This window comes from Peromyscus eremicus, chromosome 8a (genome assembly GCF_949786415.1).
Source record: "Peromyscus eremicus chromosome 8a, PerEre_H2_v1, whole genome shotgun sequence".
Classification (NCBI taxonomy): domain Eukaryota; kingdom Metazoa; phylum Chordata; class Mammalia; order Rodentia; family Cricetidae; genus Peromyscus; species Peromyscus eremicus.
Window position 1 is genome coordinate 81913880 of NC_081423.1, and position 20873 is coordinate 81934752.

General features: G+C 45.0%; 1 protein-coding gene across 2 annotated transcripts; it reads right to left on the reverse strand.

Moving 5' to 3' along the window:
- Positions 1-229: 229 nt before the first annotated feature.
- Positions 230-5971, reverse strand: Krt24 (keratin 24). 2 transcript variants are annotated; one of them, XM_059269680.1, is made up of 9 exons: positions 5733-5971; positions 5249-5570; positions 4178-4260; positions 2887-3043; positions 2483-2644; positions 2259-2384; positions 1455-1672; positions 1170-1252; positions 230-519 (listed from the first exon to the last, which is right to left on the reverse strand). In XM_059269680.1, exons 1-9 carry the CDS (start codon positions 5969-5971, stop codon positions 416-418), a joined length of 1494 nt encoding a protein of 497 aa, XP_059125663.1. In that variant the 3' UTR covers positions 230-415. The 2 variants fall into 2 exon arrangements, with proteins under 2 accessions (XP_059125663.1, XP_059125662.1); XM_059269679.1 differs by having other exon boundaries at positions 5249-5520; positions 5629-5971.
- Between the last annotated feature and the right edge of the window lie 14902 nt (positions 5972-20873).

The window sequence follows — 20873 nt, forward strand, 5'->3', positions numbered from 1 at the left end:
GGCTGATATCTTCACTTAGTAAGGAAGTCATCAATAGTGAATAATTAATTCATTATAAATAATAAATAATGAATTAAGGTTAATAACACAACAATGAGCTGTCAATCGCAACTCCATCCCTGGGTAAAATATTAAATTTCTTAGGAACATAAATATCCAGGAATGACTTTGTTAGTTTGCAGAAGTAAGTTTATTGAAATGCAGAGTCAGCCAGAGCCAATTTCTCCCTTCTACTTTTTAAAGAATGTTCTAATAAGGAAATAAGAGGATGCAGGAAATGGGCTGGTCAGCTGATTTTGGACAGCAGGTTTTCTTGGGAGTGAGTCCGCACGATGGTCAGGCTGGTGTGGCTCTTCACTGGCTCCCCCACTCCATTGTTTCCTTTGACAGATGCTTCTGCTGATCTGGAAACTGCTTATTTTATTCTCACTTCTGAAATGTTGCTGACTTGGGAGGAGACAACTTTGCCATCTACCACTTCCTCTATGATGGTCTTCGTCACTCTTGTCTTGCTGGGATCTGAAAATCACGGGACCAAGAGGTCAGTCTGAAAATGGTCGCTGAGGCCCAGAGAAAGGAGAAAGTCTGTGCTTGCTGACTGTGCTCTCTGCTTAAGATATTGTCAGCAGCTGTGCACATTTTAACATTTATTTTTAAAGTGCGTGTGCGTGCGCATTCGTGTGTGTGTGTGTGTGTGTGTGTGTGTGTGTGTGTGTGTAGGTAGGTAGGTAGGTAGGTAACATGCATTTATGTGTGTGTATGTGGAAGTCAGAGGACAACATTGGCTATGGTTTCCCAGGCAACATCCACCTCCTTTTTTTTGAGTCAGGGTCTCTCACTAGCCTGGAACTTGCCAAATGATCTGGCCAGTCAGAGAGCTCCAGCAATCTACCTGCCTTTACCCTTCCTCAGCCTTGGAATTGTAAGTCCATAAGTCTGTAACACCATGTCTGGCTGGTTCCTCCCTTGCCCCCCAGGGGTTCTGAGGTTGAACTCTGGTCCTTATACTTGGAAGGAAAGAACTTCTGACTGAGCCATTTCCCCAGTCCAACAGTAAAAAGATACAACATGTGAAACATGCTTTTCATTGTAAAATACTCTTCAGTGACAATCCATTATAAAACACTTTTAGATGGCAACATTGTCGTCAACATTAAGAAAATGTCTACCTTTTCCTTGGCCAGAACAGCTCCCGGATCTCGAGTCACTCAAAACCAAATGGCTGGATACTAAGTTTCGATAATCAGATCCTCTGGAGACAAGAAGAAAGAATGGCATTTTCCTTTGAAGTCTGCTAAGGTGGGAGAAGCTCTCCAGCTCCCGGAGGCCCCAGGGTGCAGCTTTGGGTGTATCTGTTGTTACCTTACTACCTTATAAGTCCATGCCCGACCCCTCCCCCATTCCCTCTTTGATTTCACAAGCCCACCTCCTGCATCTCAGCGGCTTTCACTCACCCTCCCTCTCCACCGAGCAGGCGCCGATAGGTCTCGATCTCCTCCTCCAGGCGTGTCTTGATGTTCAGCAGGCATTCATACTCTGCATTCTGGCATTGTGTCTCACCCCGAATCTGGCTGAGCTGCTCCTCCACGTTGCTAATCTGTGTCTGGATGCCAGACAGCTGAGCCATGTAGCCAGCTTCTGTGTCAGCCAGGGTCCCTTCCAGAGAGCATTTCTAAGATAAAGAGAAAAGAAACATTCATGTGGAAAGTAAGTCCGTGGATGATTTGGGAAAACGTCTGAGTTTTGCATGAGTAGTATGCTCTCCTGTGCTATGGGTACAATCTATACTGTCGTTGTCTCTTTAACTTTCCTTGGCACAACTCAGATCAAATCTTTAATGGAAATAGAGTTGTCCTGTGTGTGCATGTGTACATGTGTGTGTGGAGCCAGATGCTGACATGTGTATCTTCCTCTGTTGCCCTAGACACTTCAAGACAGGGCCTCTCACGGCAACTGGAGTTCACCGCTCTGGCTAGCTTAGTAGGGATCCATCTGTTTCCGTGCACCCCACATCCCCAAGTGGGTGCTGGGGGTCTGAACTGTGGTCCTCACGCTTGCACAGCAGATACTTTCCCTGTAGAGCCATCTCCCCAGCCCCAGAGAGCAGCAGCATGCTTGACTCTTTATGCTCTCTAGCAGACAAAACAGTTTTCCTTTTTCTGTGTTTATGGGCTTAGTGGTCATCTTGGCAAAGAAGGACAACTCATCTGCTTAACTGTTGGAGAGTGAAAAACTAACAAACAACTGTCGGGACGTACCAGGGCCAGCTGGGATTGAAGCTCAATTTCCAAGGCTTGCATGGTGCGCCTCAGTTCTGTTATCTCGTTCTTGGCAGAGTTGGCCGCCCCAGCGTCTGTAGAGATTTGGGCTTGCAGGGATGCACTCTAAATGGAAATCAAGCACAGTTGTCATAGGCTGCGGCCGCAGAGGTGGTGGCCCGTGAGCAGGGCTGCAGATGGAGGTTCTTGGTGCAGTACCATACCCTCTCGTTGAACTGTTTCTCCGCTTCCTGGCGGTTCTGCTCAGCCAGCGCCTCATATTGCGCCCTCATGTCATTCAGTAGTTTGGTCAGGTCGGTTCCTGGGGCAGCATTCATTTCTACTGTCACGTCTCCTCCAGAGCTTCCTTGCATGCATTTCATTTCCTAGCATAGAGGGATTAAAAAAGGCGCCACGGTGATGGGAGTGCAAGCTGCCACTTTCTAAAGCATGTGTCACTGGAAACATCTGAAACCGTGACAGCCCCGGGGACTTCAAGATGCAACATGCTCTCTGGCATTGGATGTGTGGGGAGTTCATTTAGTAAAACCGAGTTCACTTTTGTAGACTAGAGATCATGGAAAATACAGACGGCAGGGCTGCTCATGCATGCAGAGCCCATTCCTACCTCCTCATGGTTCTTCCTCAGGAGGACCAGCTCCTCGGTGAGACTCTCGATCTGCATCTCCAAGTCAGACCGAGTCATGGTAAGGTCATCCAGCATTTTCCTCAGGCCATTGATGTCGGCCTGTACACACTCCCGGAGGTGCATTTCATGCTCATACCTGGAAGGGGTGCAGGAAGGCAGGTAAGGGGACTCATCTCAAAGTACCTCTCTGTCTTCCTTTTTCTTTTCTTTTCTTTTCTTTTTTTTTTGAGACAGGGTTTCTCTGTGTAGTTTTGTTGCCTGTCCTGAATCTCGCTCTGTAGACCAGGCTAGCCTCAAACTCACAGAGATCCGCCTGGCTCTGCCTCCCGAGTGCTGGGATTAAAGGCGTGTGGCACCACCGCCTGGCCTCTATGTTTTTTAAATTTATTTTTACTCTATGTTCACTGGTGTTTTGCCTGCATGTATGTCTGTGTGAGGGTGTCAGAAGCCCTGGAACTGGAGTTACAGGCAGGTGTTAGCCTCCATGTGGGTACTAGGAACTGAACTCAGGTCCTTTGGAAGAGCAGCCAGTGCTCTTAACCACTGAGCCATCTCTCCAGCCCAGAGTACCTCCTTTCACACTCCTGGGAAAAGTTTTGACCTTGGAGCACTGTTTTTCATTTTTCTCTCTGTGTATAACCCAGGCCCTTGGCCTTTGTGGGGAAAGTCTCTAACTGTTGAACTACATATCCAGCCACCCCCAACTATTTTGATAAATAAAATTGGCTGAGGTTTTTTTTTTTGATAATTTTTTAATCTCATAAAGAAAAATAATTTCTAATATTAATTCTAGCCATGTACAATGTTTTTCTAAGAGTTATCAGCCTAAGTTATCTCTCTCCCCTCCCTAGTTCCTCCCTCTCTCCCACTGTCTTGCTTTCCCTTCCCTTCCTTCTCTTCCAACAGTGATCTCTAAAATTTGCTCCTGTGAGCCATGCGTGGGAGTTCACCCTTGTAACACAGCAGTCTGGAGCTAGAGGCAGGAAGGTGAAGAGTTCAAGGCCAGCCTCAGTTCCATAGTGAGTTTGACTCCAGTCTGGGCTCCACAAGCCTCTGTCTAAAAACAAAACAAAACAACAAAACCACCAAACCCCCCCCCCCCCAACCCGAAACCAAACAAATAGTAAAACAATAAAAGAAAACCATCCACGTTCACCCCTGGTCTATTTCTGAATTTAGGTTGTGATCCTCCAAAGGGCTTTTCCCCTCAACAGTTGGGCTGTGTTTTAGTCCCTATGGTACGAGTTTTCAAGGATTTCGCATGTCTTACTTCATCCTGAAGTCATCCGCAGCCAGTCTAGCATTGTCGATCTGCAGAGCCATCCTGGCATTTTCAATGGTGGCTACAATGATCTAGGAAAGAGGGAAGATCGAATCCTAGCTGATTCTTTCTTTCTTTCTTTCTTTCTTTCTTTCTTTCTTTCTTTCTTTCTTTCTTTCTTTCTTTCTTTCTTTCTTTCTTTCACCTACCCGTGAGGACTGACATCTCCTATGTCATTAACTCTTGAAGGGGGGTTGGCCTGCAGACTTCCTTAACCGTGGCACATGTACACTTAGCACCACGGATCTCTGCAACTGGAAACAGCTTCCACAGTTATTAGGGTAGACAAAGGACACTGCTTTATGGAATGCTGTCCTCTGACTACTTCTACTGCTTGGAAGATCAGTCATTTCCTCACCGACTGAAGGAACTAATGTGAACACATAATTTCACTTAAAAACATACGACTCATACATCTATGGCTGAAAATTTTAGTTTATTATGCAACACTTCACCAGATTCTATAGGAAGAATAGTCCTAACGATGAATCCAGAAAGACACAAAAATGCACAAACCTGTCAGTATGAGTCATGAAGTAATTAGGTCACACTAATTATCCATTGAGTACAATCACTCTCATATACCTGTCAGTTGGCTATCCATCATTGTATGAATCTGATACTCAAATTTGAGATTCAGACAGAATACTGTGGTTGTATGTCATACATTCAGAGTGAATACAAATTAGGATACAAGAGGACCCATTTTGCACACATGACTTAACATTTCATTACTGAGCCCTTGAGATGGCTCAGCAGGTGAGGACACTTGCTGCTATATTTGAGCTGAGTTTGAGCCTCGAGACTCAACGGTAGGAGGAGAGAACCAGCTCCCATGAGTTGTCCTCTGACTTCCACACCTGTGCTACGGCATGCATGCATGTCCCCCCTGGCCCGCCCCCTGTACACACAGGTGGACACATGTACACACACAAATAAGTGTAAAAAGAAATTCATCGTAGTATACGATCTGAATAAAAGTGAAAGACAGTCCATAAGCACACAGCTACGGAGTCCCACCTGGTTCTTCAGATCTTCTATGACTGGCCAGTATCTGCTGTAGTCTCTCCCAGCTTCCCCTTTTCCAGACCCGTGCTTGCCATACCACTCCTTGATTTTCGTCTCCAGGTCAGTGTTGGCCTCCTCCAGGGCTCGCACCTTGTCCAGGTAGCTGGCCAGACGGTCGTTGAGGTTCTGCATGGTTTGCTTTTCACTTCCAGAGAGAAGGCCCCCATCACTGCCACTGACACCACCAAGGCCACCTCCCATACTACCTCCATAGCTAGAGAAGCCTCCACTAGAACCCCCACCAAAGCCAGAGCCCCCACCAAAGCCAGAGCCCCCACCAAAGCCAGAACCCCCACCAAAGCAAGAGCCCCCACCAAAGCCAGAGCCCCCACCAAAGCCAGAACCCCCACCAAAGCCAGAGCCCCCACCAAAGCCAGAACCCCCACCAAAGCCAGAGCCCCCACCAAAGCCAGAACTTTCACCAAAGCCAGAGACTGCTCCAAACCCACCCTTTACTGCGCAGCTACCAAAGCCCCCTCCAATGCTGCTCCCGAAGCCTGTGCCCAGCCCACAGCTGCCACTGCTTCCCTGGAAGCCCCAGGAAGAACCTCCCCCCAGCCCACAGCTGCCTCCACTGCTGTAGGTGCTTCCACCTGAGCACACCCTGCTGCCTGTGGCCCCAGAGGAAGAGGAGACTCGGGAGGAGCATGACCCTCTCTGAGCCGAGCAAAACATGCTGTTCCTGCTGGTGCTGTGCTGTCTCTAGAGACTGGGAAAGGTGGAGTAAATGGCCTGTTCTAGTCTGCCCCTTGGCCCTTATATACACACCAGGAGGGTGTTCCTTTTCTCTGCCATTTCCTAATCCCTGTTACAGTTTTGTTAATCCCTAATTGGATACTTTCTTTTCCATGAACCTACTCTACTGGCTCTTTTTATGAGCCTGGGTCAGACATTAGAAAAAATAAGGTGGAGCCAATATCTTTTTTTTCCTTTTCGGAATTACTGTTTTAATCTTTGGGAGGTTTTGATGGCTGGTAATTCCTTCAGAAAATATAATTCCATTCAATTTGCTTCATGATTTCCCAACGTCAGAGTGTATCCCAGGTTACTGAATGTAATTAAAACCCTCGGTGTGATGAGGGAGAACATTTCTCAACATGTAGCTTTTTGTTTGTATTGTTATCAAAGTCAAAATTAGCATTAGCACCAGAATTGATTTTGCATTTAATGAAGCTCTCCCCTCTTTGATTTGGTAATTTAAGATGAACTGATGCATTTTCCTTTTTTTTTTCACAGTTGATAAGAAAAGTTAATCATACATTTCCCTGTGAGTATTGTTGGACACACTCATTCAGGCAGATACTGACTGAGAATGACCAGACAAGGCTTCAGATTGTTCTAGCATGGGACCATGGTGAGGTGCAAATGCCTCATCCACGCCTAAGATTCAGCTCTGGTCCTCCTTGCCCCACTTCCCACCTTGAGATAAGGTCTGGTATAGTCTAGACAGCGGAAGAAACACTTGCCTTTCTGATCCTCCTGCCTCTACCTCCCGAGGTCTGTGATTACAGGCATGTGTCACCACACTTAGTTTTGTCCTGGGCTGGGGACGGAACCTGGGACTTCGTGGTCTCTAGGCAAGCACATACCAGCTGAGAGATTCCACCAGCTCTCTTTTCTAGTCTTAAAAGCAAGATATCAAGTCTTCAGAAAGGGAGAGGAACTGATGCTTGCTGCTCCCATCTCTGTTTTGAAGGCCACTGGAAAAGAGGAATCTGAAACCGCTGTTAATATACAAAGGAGCCACTTAAACGTGGGGAAATCTGAAGTGTGTTCCAATCTGTCCAGTCTTTGCTTAGGTTTTTCTGTTTTTGTCTAAGGGATATTTAGAAAAGAGGACCTTCATTTCTGATAACTCATGCTATGGTTAGGATCATCATATCATTGGATCTTCAGTTCTGGGACCTTCCCTGTTCCCTTCCTGCTTTGTGTTGTGTTATCCTTCTGTGGTATAGATATTTCCTTTTCTCTTGGCTACTAGTTCCTCTGGTTTAAAAGTGTCACTTTTAAATTCTGGGTGGTGGTGGTACAAGCCTTTAATCCCAGCACTTGGGAGGCAGAGGTAGGTGGATCTCTGTGAGTTGGAGGCCAGCTTGGTCTTTAGAGCAAGTTCCAGGACAGCCAAAGCTAAACAGAGAAACCACCATCTAGAAAAATCAAAAAGACAACAAACAAGCCAAGAGGCTAGCCGTGGGGCTGGTGAGATGGCTCAGCAGATAAAGGTGCTTGCTGCCAAGTCTGCCCACCCAAATTTGATACTTGGACCCAAGTAGAAGGAGAGAATTGATTGCTGCAAGTTTTCACCCGACCTCAGAATTCACCACTGCGTGTGCACACTGGAGAGCACACACACATACAGAATAAACACGTGTAAATTAAAAAATATAAAAGATCACCAATGTTTGACTCCACTTGTATTAAGTTCCTGAAGGAGTCAAAGTCATAGACATAGACAGTGGATGGGTGGTTCCAGTGGCTGGGCGGGGTGGGAGGGCATGCCACAGCAGCTGTTGAATTGGTTGAGAGTATGAGCCTTGCAGTGTGGCAAGGCTTCAGTGGGTCAGTTGCACAGACAACGTGAGCATGCTCAACACTGTTGAACTGTATCTGTCAAGTGATTATGATGGTAAGCTTGATGTGTGCACCATCACCATTTTAAAAAGGTGTCGTTTGTAAAGGTGTAAATGCCTCTGAGTCTTCCTTAGCTTTATACTCAAGTGACCAAGTTTTCCTAGTTGAAACATTCTGCCTTATCTTGGCGGTCCTTCAAATCTTGGGTATTTTTTAATCTTTGTTCAGCCTTTTTCCTTCGTTAACTTTTCCTTAAGCTGTTCTTATAGTGTGTCCATGATTAAATTAGGTGGTAATCACCTTTATTATTTGTGTGTGCATGCACATGGGCTAGACTGGCTGGCCAAAAAGGCTCAAGGGTCTGCCTGCCTCTACCTCCCTCCCTGTACCTCCCTTTTGACATGGGTTCTGGGAATCAAATGCAGGGACTGGCAAGCGAGTGAGTGTTTCTTCCTTTGTAGATTATGAAGTGGGATCTTTCCACTCTGATAAATTGGGCTAAGGAGGTTTTAAGAAAGGAACAAAGGTGAGCAAGAAATCTGATGGAACTTAGAAGCCGAAGAGCCCTGGGCAGAGAGCTTTATGTTTCAGAACAAGAAGAGACAACATTCCAAGGGGCTGAACTTCTCCTCTGTGTTTGTGGTGCTTCTGCAGCTGTTATCTGTGCTGGAGGCTTTTGATGGCTGCATTTATGATGCGGTTTAGGATATCCGAAGTTCTCTTCCCTCCCATACTCCCCCTCTTTCCTCCCCCCTCCCTCCGTCCCTCCGTCCCTTCCTCCCTCCCTCCCTTCTGTGATTCTCCTTCCTTGGGATCATCAGTGCACTGGCCCACCAGGGTGGAAGAAGCAGAAGTGAGGAACAGGGTTTGGATGGCTGTGGGTGTGCTGGAGACAGCCCTCTGGGAGATGACTTCAGTGAATCAGCTCAGCTTTATTCCAGAGTATAGGAAATATGTAGGATTGTGGAGCCTGGGGACAAGCTCTCATTTGCATTAAGTGGTATGCTCCTGTCATAACGCTTCCTATGTGGCAGCAGGGCTCTATAGCAAAGCTCCTAGTAGAGGGCTTAGTTACGTGTGCACAGCAGGGGAGGAGTCTAGCAGGAACTGTGCAAGGGTCGTGCTAGAGATAAACCAGGCATCCAGGCTTAGAGATGGCTTTCAGATAAGGTCAGTCCTCTGGGCCTAGAGACATTCTTTAGATAAGAGCAGGTAGACAACAGGAAGTCTGGATGTGGCGTGGGGGCTGGGGGCTGGAGAGGGAGTCCTCATGTTGTTGAGCTTTGGAGAGAGCTGCCAGGCCATGATAGACTGCAACCTCTGGCCAGCAGGGCCTTCCAACTCCTTCCTTCCTTCCTTCCTTCCTTCCTTCCTTCCTTCCTTCCTTCCTTCCTTCCTTCCTTCCTTCCTTCTTGATCTACTTATTTGCAATTCTGGGCTCCAACCCAGAGACCCAGGGAGTTGCACATGCTGGCAATGTTCCACAGTGATCGACATTCTTAATTGTGTATGTGTGTGTGTGTGTGTGTGTGTGTGTGTGTGTGTGTGTGTAACCAGTTGTGCAGAAGAGTGTAGAGGTCAGAGGTTGACTTCAGAAAGACTTTTTCTTTCATTTCTCTATACCGCCATCCTCATCCTCATGGTCACCAAGACAGAGTCTCTTACTGAACCTGGAGCTCATCATTTCAGCTGCACCAGCTGCCCTGCAGGCCCCTGGGATCCCCCTGTCTCTGTCCCCTCAGTGCTGGGGTTACAAGTGTGCACACGTATGCCTGGCTTTTATGTGGGTTTAGGGGACCTGCACTAAGGTCCTGGTGTGTGGAGCAAGCTCTTTCTCCATGGAGCCATATCCTCATCTCTCAAATTAAGTTCTTAGGAGATACTTCCCTGGGTCTTTTCAGGATGGACCAATGGGTCGAGTGTTTACTGACTGAAACAGCCATTGCTGCCTCCAATGCTTTGCGTGACGGTCAGTGTAGAAATGAACACACAGGCAATCTGCAGGATTTCCTTCTCTTCCTTAGTCTCCCGGAAATGCATTTTCACACTTTCTCCCAGTTGTGTCTGTGTGGCTTTTCTCCTACCTATGGAATCTTTTCAGGAGACTGATCTAGAGTCTGTGATTTGCAAACTGTCTAGTGTATTTAGAGGATTAAAGGCTTTGAACCACGCATTTAAATACAACTCGGTTCTGGGCGGAGGCATTAGGATTTGTTAGTAAACATTGCTCCCCATTGTTTCCAGACACCCTCATGTGTGACACTCACTGTTTTTGCAATGAGGACCCGCCAAAGATACCAAATTACTTCTTGGCATTTTCTTCAACTGTAATTGGAAGCATCAAGAATGTAGTGAGTTTTCAGTGGACTAGAACACTCAGAAGTGACAGTCTGGGTGTCTGGCAGCTAGCCAGGGGTTGTCTGATCCCTGAGAGCTCAAAAGAAATGACCAAATTGCAAATGCCAGGGCTTTCAGCCCAGTGCTCTGCCTAAGCTATGTGATGTTTTGACCAGTGAAGAATTGTATAAATGACACTTCTTATAGGGTGGGTATACTCTTTGCAGAATGACTTGCAAATAGTAACCATCTTTTTTATAAATTTTTGGCAAATAGATACTGGGCATTTTTATTTTTATTTATTTTTTCATTTCAGATGTATATGTTGCATGTTTTTGGATAAACAAGAATCCCACCTTTGGATGAACATGGCTTATTGTTCATGATGAATCTTTGCATCATTGAGAATGCAACTCAACTTATATATCCTGCCTGTCCTAGAGAATATTCTACTGTGAGTTTTCCATACAAGGCACATAACCAATGTAGGTAAGGGGAGTACCTAGTTCAGAGTATTTATTGACTGTTGCTAGAGCTTTTGGTGTCAGATGATACAGGGGAAAAAGTGCAAATGGGACAGGAACGGATGAGCCAGGTCATGGTCCATTCCTGCGCAGTCATTGTTTAGAATAGTGGTGTCTCCAGGTTCAACTACTTGAAAGAAAAAAAAATGTTTTGTCACAATGTATGTGCTTAGAAGTCACTCAGCGGACCTAGCAGTGTCCATCAGTTGATTTCAGTCCAGTGCTACTGTGGGGCACCAGAGAAGTTACAAACGACCAATAAATGGAGAGCAGACTGGGGCCAGTGAGAGGGCTCAGCAGTTAAGAGCACTGGCTGCTCCTCCAGAGCATCTAGGTTCAATTCCTGGTATCTACATGATGACTCATTTTATCTGTAACTCTAGTTCTAGGGGATCTGGTGCCCTCTTCTGGCCCTTGTGGGAAGTGCATGCCTGTGGTGTACAGATGTACATGTAGACAAAACACTATATATATAAAATTAAAAAAAAGTAAGAGAGAGCACTCATTATACCTCTTGACTGTTTCTCCTCCTCCACTTCTTTGCTTTCTCACATTCTTTATTCTTTCTTTCTCTCTACTTGAGTCTTCTTTAATTTTTCTTCGTTAACTATTTATTTGTGATTTTATCCTCCAAGAAATGGATTGTTACTTTACAGCTAATATCTGCTTATGAATGAGTACATACCATGTCTTCTAGGTCTGGGTTACCTAACTCAGGATGATTATTTTCAAGTTCCATCCATTTGCCTGCAAATTTCCTGATGTCAATGTTTTTAACAGCTGAGTAATATTCCATTGTGTATATATTGATGCTTAGGTTGAGGGGCATCTAGGTTGTTTCCAGTTTCTGGCTCTTATGAATAAAGCTGCTATGGACATAGTTGAGCAAGTGTCCTTGTGGTAGTATGGAGTGCCCTTTGGGTATGTGCCCAGAAGTGGTATAGCTAGGTCTGGAGGTAGATTGATTCCCAATTTTCTGAGAAACCACCATATTGATATCCAAAGTGACTGTACAAGTTTGCACTCCCACCAGTGATGGAGGAGTGTTCCCCTTGCTCCACATCCTTTCCAGCATAGGCTGTCACTTTTGTTATTGATCTTAGCCACTCTGACAGGTGTAAGATGGACTCTCAAAGTAGTTTTGGTTTGCATTTCCCTGATGGCTAAGGATGTTGAACATTGCTTTAAGTGTTTCTTGGCCTTTTGTGTTTCATCTGTTGAGGATTCTTTGCTTATATCTGTACTTCATTTTAAAATTGGATTATTTGGTTTGTTGATGTCTAGTTTCTTGAATTCTTTATATATTTTGGATATTAGCCTTCTGTCAGATGTGGGGCTGGTGAAAATCCTTTCCCATTCTTGAGGTTGCCGTTTTGTCCTGCTGATGGTGTCCTTTCCCTTACAGAAGCTTTTCAGTTTCATGAGGCCCCATTTATTAATTGTTGATCTTAATGCCTGTGCTATTGGTCTTTGGTTCAGGAATTTGTCTCCTGTGTCAATGCGTTCAAGGCTATCCCCCACTTTCTCTTCCACAGACCCAGAGAGGCTAAGTAACAGGGAGGGCTTAAGGGGGGAACACAAGGATCTCCTTGGGAAGGGGAGCTAGAATAGATTCTTTGGTGGACTGTGTGGGTCTCTTTACTCTTTTGGGGATTATTGGCTACTGGTCTGCCAGGGAGGAGGGAACAGAGTGCAGAGGGCTGTGAGTGCAGAGGGCCGTGAGTACAGGTGGCCTGAGTTCAGAGGGCCTTGAGCCCAGAGGGCCATGAGTGCAGAGGGCTGTGGGTGCTGTGGAAGTTCCCTTTGGGGAGTCAGCTTCAGTGATACAGCTCAACTTTATTTCAGGGTGAGGCGATATAGGATATATATAGGATGGGGACAGCAGCTGGGGTATCATCTGATTTGCATTTGGCAGCACAGTCCTATCATACAGGGGAGCACAACACCTGGTTATCATGTGGATGTTGGCGGGGGGGGGGGGGGGAAGGGGGCAGAGGCATGAACATTTGCAGGGAACTGTGTCAAAAAATAAATCAGGCACCCAAGCTCAGGGATAGCTTCCAAATAAAGTCAGGCACTCAGGCCTAGAGACACTATCCAAATAGGGTAGGGAGAGGGAGTCCTGCTGCAAAGGGAGTCCTCCATATTACACCGAGCTCAGAGAGCTATTGGGATATGGTCAACTGCGATCTTCAGCAGCAGGGTCTTCCAACAGGATGGGTTGGAACCAGAAGGGATCAAATGGGATGGGGAGTAAATGAGGGAGAAATGACTGGAATTCGGGGGCATTTTGGGAGCTACTTGGAAACCTAGTGCAAGGGAAACTCCATGGAATCCACAAGAGTAACCCTAGAAAGACTCCTAGTAATGGGGGACACAGAGCCTGAATTGGCCGTCTTGTGTATCCAGGCAAGTGGAGGGACTGGGACTCCAACCCGGCCATAAAACCTACAGTTTGTCCTGCTTGCAGAGTGTTCTGGGACCGGAGCCTAGCAGATCCTCATCAAAGAGACCAGAGAGACTTCATGCAGCAACTGATGGGAGCAGATGCAGAGTCCCACAGCCAACCATTGGGTGGAACTCAGGGAGTCCTGTGGAGGAGGGAGAGGAAAGACCAGAGGAACCAGAGGGAACAGGGATGTCAGGGACAAGGATAGAATCTCTAGTTAGTGGAAAAATACAGACCCCCATAAGACAGGGAACTAGATCATCTTACAGTCAGGTTGCCTAGCAACAGGACATTGAGGCAGAGCCCTTGACCCTTTCACCCTGTAAACATCCTATACAAACATCCTTAGCTTGCCCCACCTTATGCAGATGACAGCTTCTTGCTCCCCCCACCCTGCAGAAACTATATAAACCCTCTTGGAGAAAAATAAAGTTGCACCTTGATCAGAATCCAGACTTGGTGTGTTTCCTTGTATCTCCTGTCCCTATCATTCCGTCCTTAGGGTGGTCGAGAACCCGTTGAAGCCCTGCAGGCGGGGCACAGGGACACTATGAGAACACTGGCCAGAGAATCAATTGACCAGGACTCATGGGGGCTCGCAGAAATCAGGGCACCTGTAGGGGGTCTGACCTAAGTCCTCTGCATAGATGTTATGGCTGAGTAGCTTGGTGTTCTTGTGGGATTCCTAACAGTGGAGGCAGGGGCAGTTGCTGACTCTTTTGTCTACCTGTGGAACCCTTTTCCTCCACCTGGGTTGCGTCATCCAGCTTTGATGGAGCTCATGCCATCAGGCTGGGGGGCAAGCAACCTTACCTACTGAGCATCTCAATGCCTCTTTTGAGACAAAGTCTCATAGGATAGCTCAGGTGGCCTGGGACTTATTATGTAGCCTAGGCTGGTCTCAAAATTGACATGCCCAACCAGACCTCTTCTTATGTAGTTACTTGTCCTTGTAAACCTTTCTCTTACCTTTGCTGTATCTCTAAGGTTTTCAAGTACTGTGTTTCCATTAAGTTAGTCCTAAAAAATGTTTAATTTCCCTTCTTAAATTTGCTGCCATTCCATTGTTTGTTTAGGAACAAATTATTTCATTTTCACATATTTGTAATTTTTCTTTTTTTGAGACAGGGTTTCTTGGTGTAGCTTTGGGTGTCTTGGAACTAACTCACTCTGTGGACCAGGCTGGCCTTAAACTCAAAGATCCCCCTGCCTCTGTCTCACAAGTGCTGGGATTAAATTCACGCGCCACTACCGCCAGGCTACATATTTGTAAAATTTCTAAAGTTCCTCCTGTTATTGATTTTTAGTTTTTTTTTTAAAGATTTATTTATTTATTATGTACACAGTGTTCTGTTAGTATGTATGTCTGCACACCAGAAGAGGGCACAAGATCTCATTACAGATGGTTGTGAGCCACCATGTAGTTGCTGGGAATTGAACTCGGGACCTCTGGGAGGGTAGTCAGTACTCTTAACCTCTGAGCCATCTCTCCAGCCCTGATTTTTAGTTTTACACACCATTGTGATTACTAAAGTGCTTGATAGTTTCAGTCTTCCTGCATTATCCTGTGACCCAAAAGCAGTTGGTATCCACCTCTCTGTGCTGCTGTGATGGTTAATAGTCAACTTGCTAGGGGCTGTAATCAAGAGACCAGCCCCTGGCCATGCCTGAGATGGATTATCTTGACTAGGTTAACGGTAGTGGGGAGACTCACCCTAACTAGGTAGGTTCTTTGCACTGGAGTCCTGGATTAAGTGAAGTGGAGAAGTCTAGCTGAGTATCAGCACCCGTTGCTCTCTGCCCTGGACTGTGGACTTGATGTGAGGAGACACCTTAAGCTCTTGCCACAGTGACTTCCTCACCACGATGGACTAAACCCTCAAATGTGAACCACGATAAGTGCTTCTGTTCTTCAGCTGTTTTTGTCAGTGTTTTTTTTTTCTTTCTTTCTTTCTTTCTTTCTTTTTTTTTTTAATCACAGTGACAGGAAAAGTATCGAATATGCCTGTGTTGGCTGGGTTTGGGGAAAGATGACTCAGTGGTGGTATTGTGTTACCCAAAATATTACGTATCCTAATAAACTTATCTGTGGTCAGAGACAGAACAGCCACAATATTAAACATAAAGGTTAGGCAGTGGTAATCTCACACGCCTTTAATCCTAGCATTCCAGAGGCAGAAATCCATGTGTTCAAGGATACAGCCAAGCATGTTGACTCATGCCTTTAATCCCAGGGAGTGAGGCAGAAAGCAGAAAGATATATAAGGCGTGAGGACCAGAAACTAGAAGCATTTGGCTTGTTAAGCATTTGGCTGGTTAAGCTTTCAGGCTTTGGAGCAGCACAGTTCAGCTGAGATTCATTCTGGATGAGGACTCAGAGGCTTCCAGTCTGAGGAAACAGGACCAGCTGAGGAATTGGCAAGGTGAGATAGCTGTGGCTTGTTCTGTCTCTCTGATCTACCAGCATTGACTCCAATAACTGGCCTCAGGTTTGATTTTATTAATAAGAACTTTTAAGATTCATGCTACATTCAAGCAAAGGAGATTAGATTTAAGGTTCTTGTTTAAAAAAAAAGAGAAAGAAAGAAAAGAAGAAAAAGACAATTACTAGTTTTAAATACTTTACATTGGATTGGATTGTTTTATATTGTACACAAATTATATATATTGAAATTGATATTGTTATAAAATGCTATATGTATATTTATAATTGTGCTTATACCATTCATTTAACAAAGCAATTTTCTGATCCTTGAATGTTATTATTACCAACTATTAGGATATAAAGAAATGAAAGTTAGTAGTCAGACATTACAATAGAACTTGTAGTTATATTAGATATGTTTTAAAAATTGAGCAGATATATTTTAGATAGATAGGTCATCTTCAAACCCTTCAGAGATCTACAGAATATGGCATTTGAAATATTTTAATAACTTAGAAAATTTTTCTTTTTTGAGACATGTGGGCTCCTGGCAGTACCAATCTACTTCAGAGAAAATATGGGCATTGAAGAAACTGCGTATGGAGCTAGCTTTCATTGTGGCAAAAGTTACCCACTGGACAACAAAGTATCCTCGAATCAACAGGACAAAATGGACAGACAGGACACGAAACAAAGGACTACTGATTCTTGCCAAAACAAGTGTGGTTATGGCTTTATCAAAAGGCATCTTCTGAGGCCAGGACAATATGGCACCATCCCTGAAGTGGCCTTCGCAATTAGTGCCCTTTTCTTCGAAGGCAGCTGAACAGGCAGTGGGCCGATGGCTTCTGATGTGCAATGGAACAGCAGCTGAAACAGTTATTCTTGAAGAGTAACTAAGCTCACGCCTCTCAATAGTAGACTGGCATTTGATAGAGGGATGTGGAGAAGAACGGGATGCTGAGATGAAGCCATATATACACAGCCAAGAAGAATGGACAGCTGAATTAAAAAACCATGAACAATTTCCAGAATTTAAAATCCTGAATCATGACATGACACTAGTGGAATTCAGGTGTTTCTGGTACATGGACTGCTCTCACCCAATGTGAGTTTGAACTGTTGACCCTGTGTACATCCTACTTCACAAATGAGTCTGTCAGATAAGCTAAGCCTATGGGCTGAAGATGATGCCCCAGCACTGCGGAGAAACCTCAGGTGACTGTCCAGGCAGCTGGCTGTTTCTGTCAACTTACAAATTTTTTGGAAATTGCTTGCATGCACTTCCTGTTTTTATTTTTGTTAGCTAATATTATTTCCTTCTTGGGTCTCTGAGGGAGTTGAAGATTGGTTAGTTATAGTTGAAGGTTTTTTAGTTATAGTTGAAGACTAGTTAGGATAGAAAGTGAATTAGGTACATTTTGGACTTACCAAACTAGGATAGATAATGGAATTATTTTCTCTGAATCTGTCAAATAAAAATGGACTAGACATTGTTTAGGCATTTATTACTTGTATATATTGTATATAGTTATTGTACTTTTGTATATAGTTTTTCTTTTGTTAGTTATAACCTTTTTCTTTGTTTCTTTTTATTAAAACAGAAAAGGGGAAATATGGTGGTATTTTATTTGTACTGAAATGTGATTTTAATTGTATGTTAATAAATAAAGTTGCCCGTGGGTCAGAGCTATTAAAGCCATAGCAAGAGCCTTGTACATGCATACCAAGCGCTTTACTGACTGAGCCATTTCCCCAGTCCCGGGATAAATATTCTCTTTTTAAAAATTGAGGTATTCAAAAGTTTGCTTTCTCACATTTTTGTAGTCTCTGTGTGACATATTTTGGTTTGTGAGTGACAAGAAATAATACTTACTTCCTCCTTCAGCCCTGCCCCCTTTTCAGTCCCTGTCTGGTAGCCTTCCTGGAGTGATCTTTCTCACAAACGGCTTGAAGGGAAACTATCTACATTTGGTTGTTGCTAGGGCTGGGGAACTTAGGCTACTGTCCAGAGGTGGGAGTGTGTGCAGCCTGGTGCAGGTGGGCGTCAGGCTTCTGAGGGTGCCAGACATTGTTTGGAGAGTGGTGGACATGCGCACTCTGGCAGATGAAGGGACCAGGCTGCAAGAGGGGGTACATGTGCACACCCCAAACAAGCAAGTGCTCATCGCACTAAACTGTCTCCATGCTTGCCTGCTTCTTAAAAGGTGAGTGTGCGTTTTCTGTAGTGTTTTACACAATCACAGAAAGACTTCTTGTTTGTATTCTCAATATTGAGAAAGCCTCAGAAAAGTAATCCACACACTGCCCCCCCAAATAAGAAAAGGTGACTCACTCACTAAGCGTTGACCTAGATGTTGTCTCTTGGATGCAGATGGCCAGTTTGCTGTCTCCTCTTGCTGACCAACAGTTGCCCTAGTTAGAGACCCAGTTTCTGCAGGGCTGGCTCCAGAGGCTCCCCTTGCCACCCAGTTCCTAATTCCACACCTGCTGTCACACACTTGCTACCACATCCCCTGACCTAGCAGTGAGTCACAGATTCCCCACTGCTGAGCTTTCCTGTTATCCTCCTGCTGCTGAACCCAAGACCCCTTTTGTCTGTAGGGTGTTTACCCACCAACCCCACAGTTCCCCAGAGTTTTCTTGAGTGTGAGCAGCAGGAAATATTAGATAGAAGGATTTATTGTGGAGAATCTTGTGGAGATAAACAGATAGAAAATAAAGGATAGCCTCGAGAGGGCCTGGAACCTATTCCAAGGGGCCTGACTGTCTCTGCCCCAGGGTTTTTATAGAGACACCAAGGGGTGGAGCAAAAGACCTCCTCCCCCAGCACAGCCAAGTGCAGACCATCTCAGACACCTGCACTCAGTCCTGTGGTCCTAATCATCCTCTCTGCGGACCTGCTGGGTAATGCCTCGAGGAACCCGAAAACGGGCTCCCACATTTGTTATCTGCTGTGAGTGACTTTTGCCACCCCCTCCCCCAACTCTTGACTGCTGAAATTCCATTGGATACCAACTGCAGAGACCAGTGTGGGGAATGAGGAAGAGGAGGATATGTAGGCTCATGCCTCTGTCTCTGTGTGCTCCTAACTGTTCTAGAGAGCTGACTCCTAAGCGGGGAGTCTGTTCTGTGGTAAACTCCACAAACATCACCACCAAGCACTTCTGACAGGGGTACTGAGCCAGGGCATGAACAGTACTACCGTGACACTGTAGAATTTCTGCTCAGCACCGCATGGTGTAAATAAGCTGACACGACTGTATAACTCATAGAACTGTGTCTTCAGTTTTCAAAAGATGAGCATGGTGTGACCCCTGAAAATCCTGGAGCTGTGTTTTTCTTTTCTATTTCCTAGCTTATTCAGCTTTTGACTAGGTTTGTGACCCCAAGAAAGTGTCTTAATGTCTCTAGACCTTCACACCCTGTCTGTAGAACAAAGACACCAGTCCCAGCTTTGCAGGGCTATCACAAAGCATCCACCCATTTCATTTGTAAGGACAGGAGCAATGACTGACATACAGGACGTATGAAATGTGGAAAATCAAACATTTACAAACCAAGATACGGTGCCTTTAATCCCAGCTCTCGGGAGGCAGAGGCAGGCCTGTGAATTAGAGGCTAGCCTGGTTTACATAGAGAATTCCAGGCTAGCCAGAGCTACATAGTGAGATCCTACCTCAACAAATTTTATACTATTATTATTATTATTATTATTATTATTATTATTATTTACGAACTACTCTTGGACTATGACTCTCATTTAAACTGAGGACTGTTTTAAAAAGTGTGTAGGCAGATTTTTGTGTTCTGCCTACTAGCTTCTCATTAACCACACAGAGACTTATTATTACTATGAAGCTCAGCTAGCTTAGGCTAGTTCCTAACTAGTTCTTATAACTTAAGTTAACCCATTTCTATTAACCTATGTGGTGCCACGTGGCTTGTGGCTGTTACCTCTCCTCCTGCATGTCTTGCTTGCTCTCTGTCTCCTGGCATCTCTGCCCTTCTTCTTCCCGGTGTCCTCTGTGCCTGGAAATGCTGCCTTGCTATTGGCTGTTCAGCTTTTTGTTAAACAAATCAGAGTGACACTTCTTCACAGTGTACAAAAAGATTATTCCACAACAAATGTGTTTGTGTGTGTGTGTGTGTGTGTGTGTGTATGTGCGCATGCAAGCACACGTGTGTGCGAAAGTGTGTATGCCATAAAGCATGTGTGGAAGTCAGAGGACAACTTTGCAGAGTTGATTCTCTCCACCAAGTCCTGGAAGAATAACCAGTGTTGTGCCTAACCACTGAGCAATCTCTCCAGCCCCCCCCCCCAAAAAAAAACCCAGTTTTATTAGCCAATAAATATGAGCCGTGATGTGCCACACATCATACATGATCTACTAGGAGATTTCAAGCACAGAAAAAAATGCTACTCTAAATTCTTTAAAATTATATTTTTTCAGTTTTGTTTTGTGTGTGTGAGCAAGCGTGCATGAGCAAGCGTGCGTGCGTGCGTGCGTGCGTGCGTGTGTGTGTGTGTGTGTGTGTGCCTTCATATGACACAGTGCACATGTGGAGATCCAACTTGGTTCTCTCCTGCCATGTGGGTCTCAGGGACTGAACTCAGGTCATTAGGCTTGGTGGCAAGCACCTTTATTCACTGAACCATCTTGTTGGCCCTGAAGAAAGCATGTCTTTTTATATAGCCAAGCAGATAAAAACCATCATACTGGGTTCTCAAGATAAACCATCACTAATTGTCAAGTAAGAAGACCTGAAATATGTTTAAGGTTTGTGTCATGTGCGGTGGAAACCTGCTGGAGGGTATCAAGAAGGCTGAGATTTGTGTGCACGTGTGTGTTCAAGGGAGGCAGAAGTCGTCCTATTTTGTAGTGCTTGCCAATTTCTATGGTCCAAATCCCTTTCTAGGACTGAGATCAAGCCAGAGAATGATGGCACCAAAGGAGTTGGAAAGAGATTCAGAAATCTCTCAGGAGATGGTGAGCATTTTTAGTAGACCACTGTGTATAATTTATTTACAGTTATTAAAAATTTCCCTTTTTAGGTACATAGGTTTGTGGCAATAAATGTATAGTTGTGTACAGATTTCCATTTGGGAGCATCAGTGTAGCTAATGATGGAGGGCAGAGAAGAGGGAGGTGGGTGGCTTTCAGCATTTCTTGACAATGATGAGATATTTTTTGAAGTGGAGTTCTCTCTGAGATCATAATGTTTTTGTTTCACATAACCTGGCATTCTGGCTTTAGTGGCCGATAGCTA

Excerpts from the sequence above, each read along its gene's own strand:
- Krt24 (XM_059269679.1), bottom strand. The coding sequence starts at position 5,971 with ATGTTTTGCTCGGCTCAGAGAGGGTCATGCTCCTCCCGAGTCTCCTCT. Across the intron at positions 2,645-2,886 it reads TGAGGAAGAACCATGAGGAG|GAAATGAAATGCATGCAAGG; the intron begins GTAGGAATGGGC and ends CCTCTATGCTAG. Across the intron at positions 1,673-2,258 it reads TTCAATCCCAGCTGGCCCTG|AAATGCTCTCTGGAAGGGAC; the intron begins GTACGTCCCGAC and ends TCTTTATCTTAG.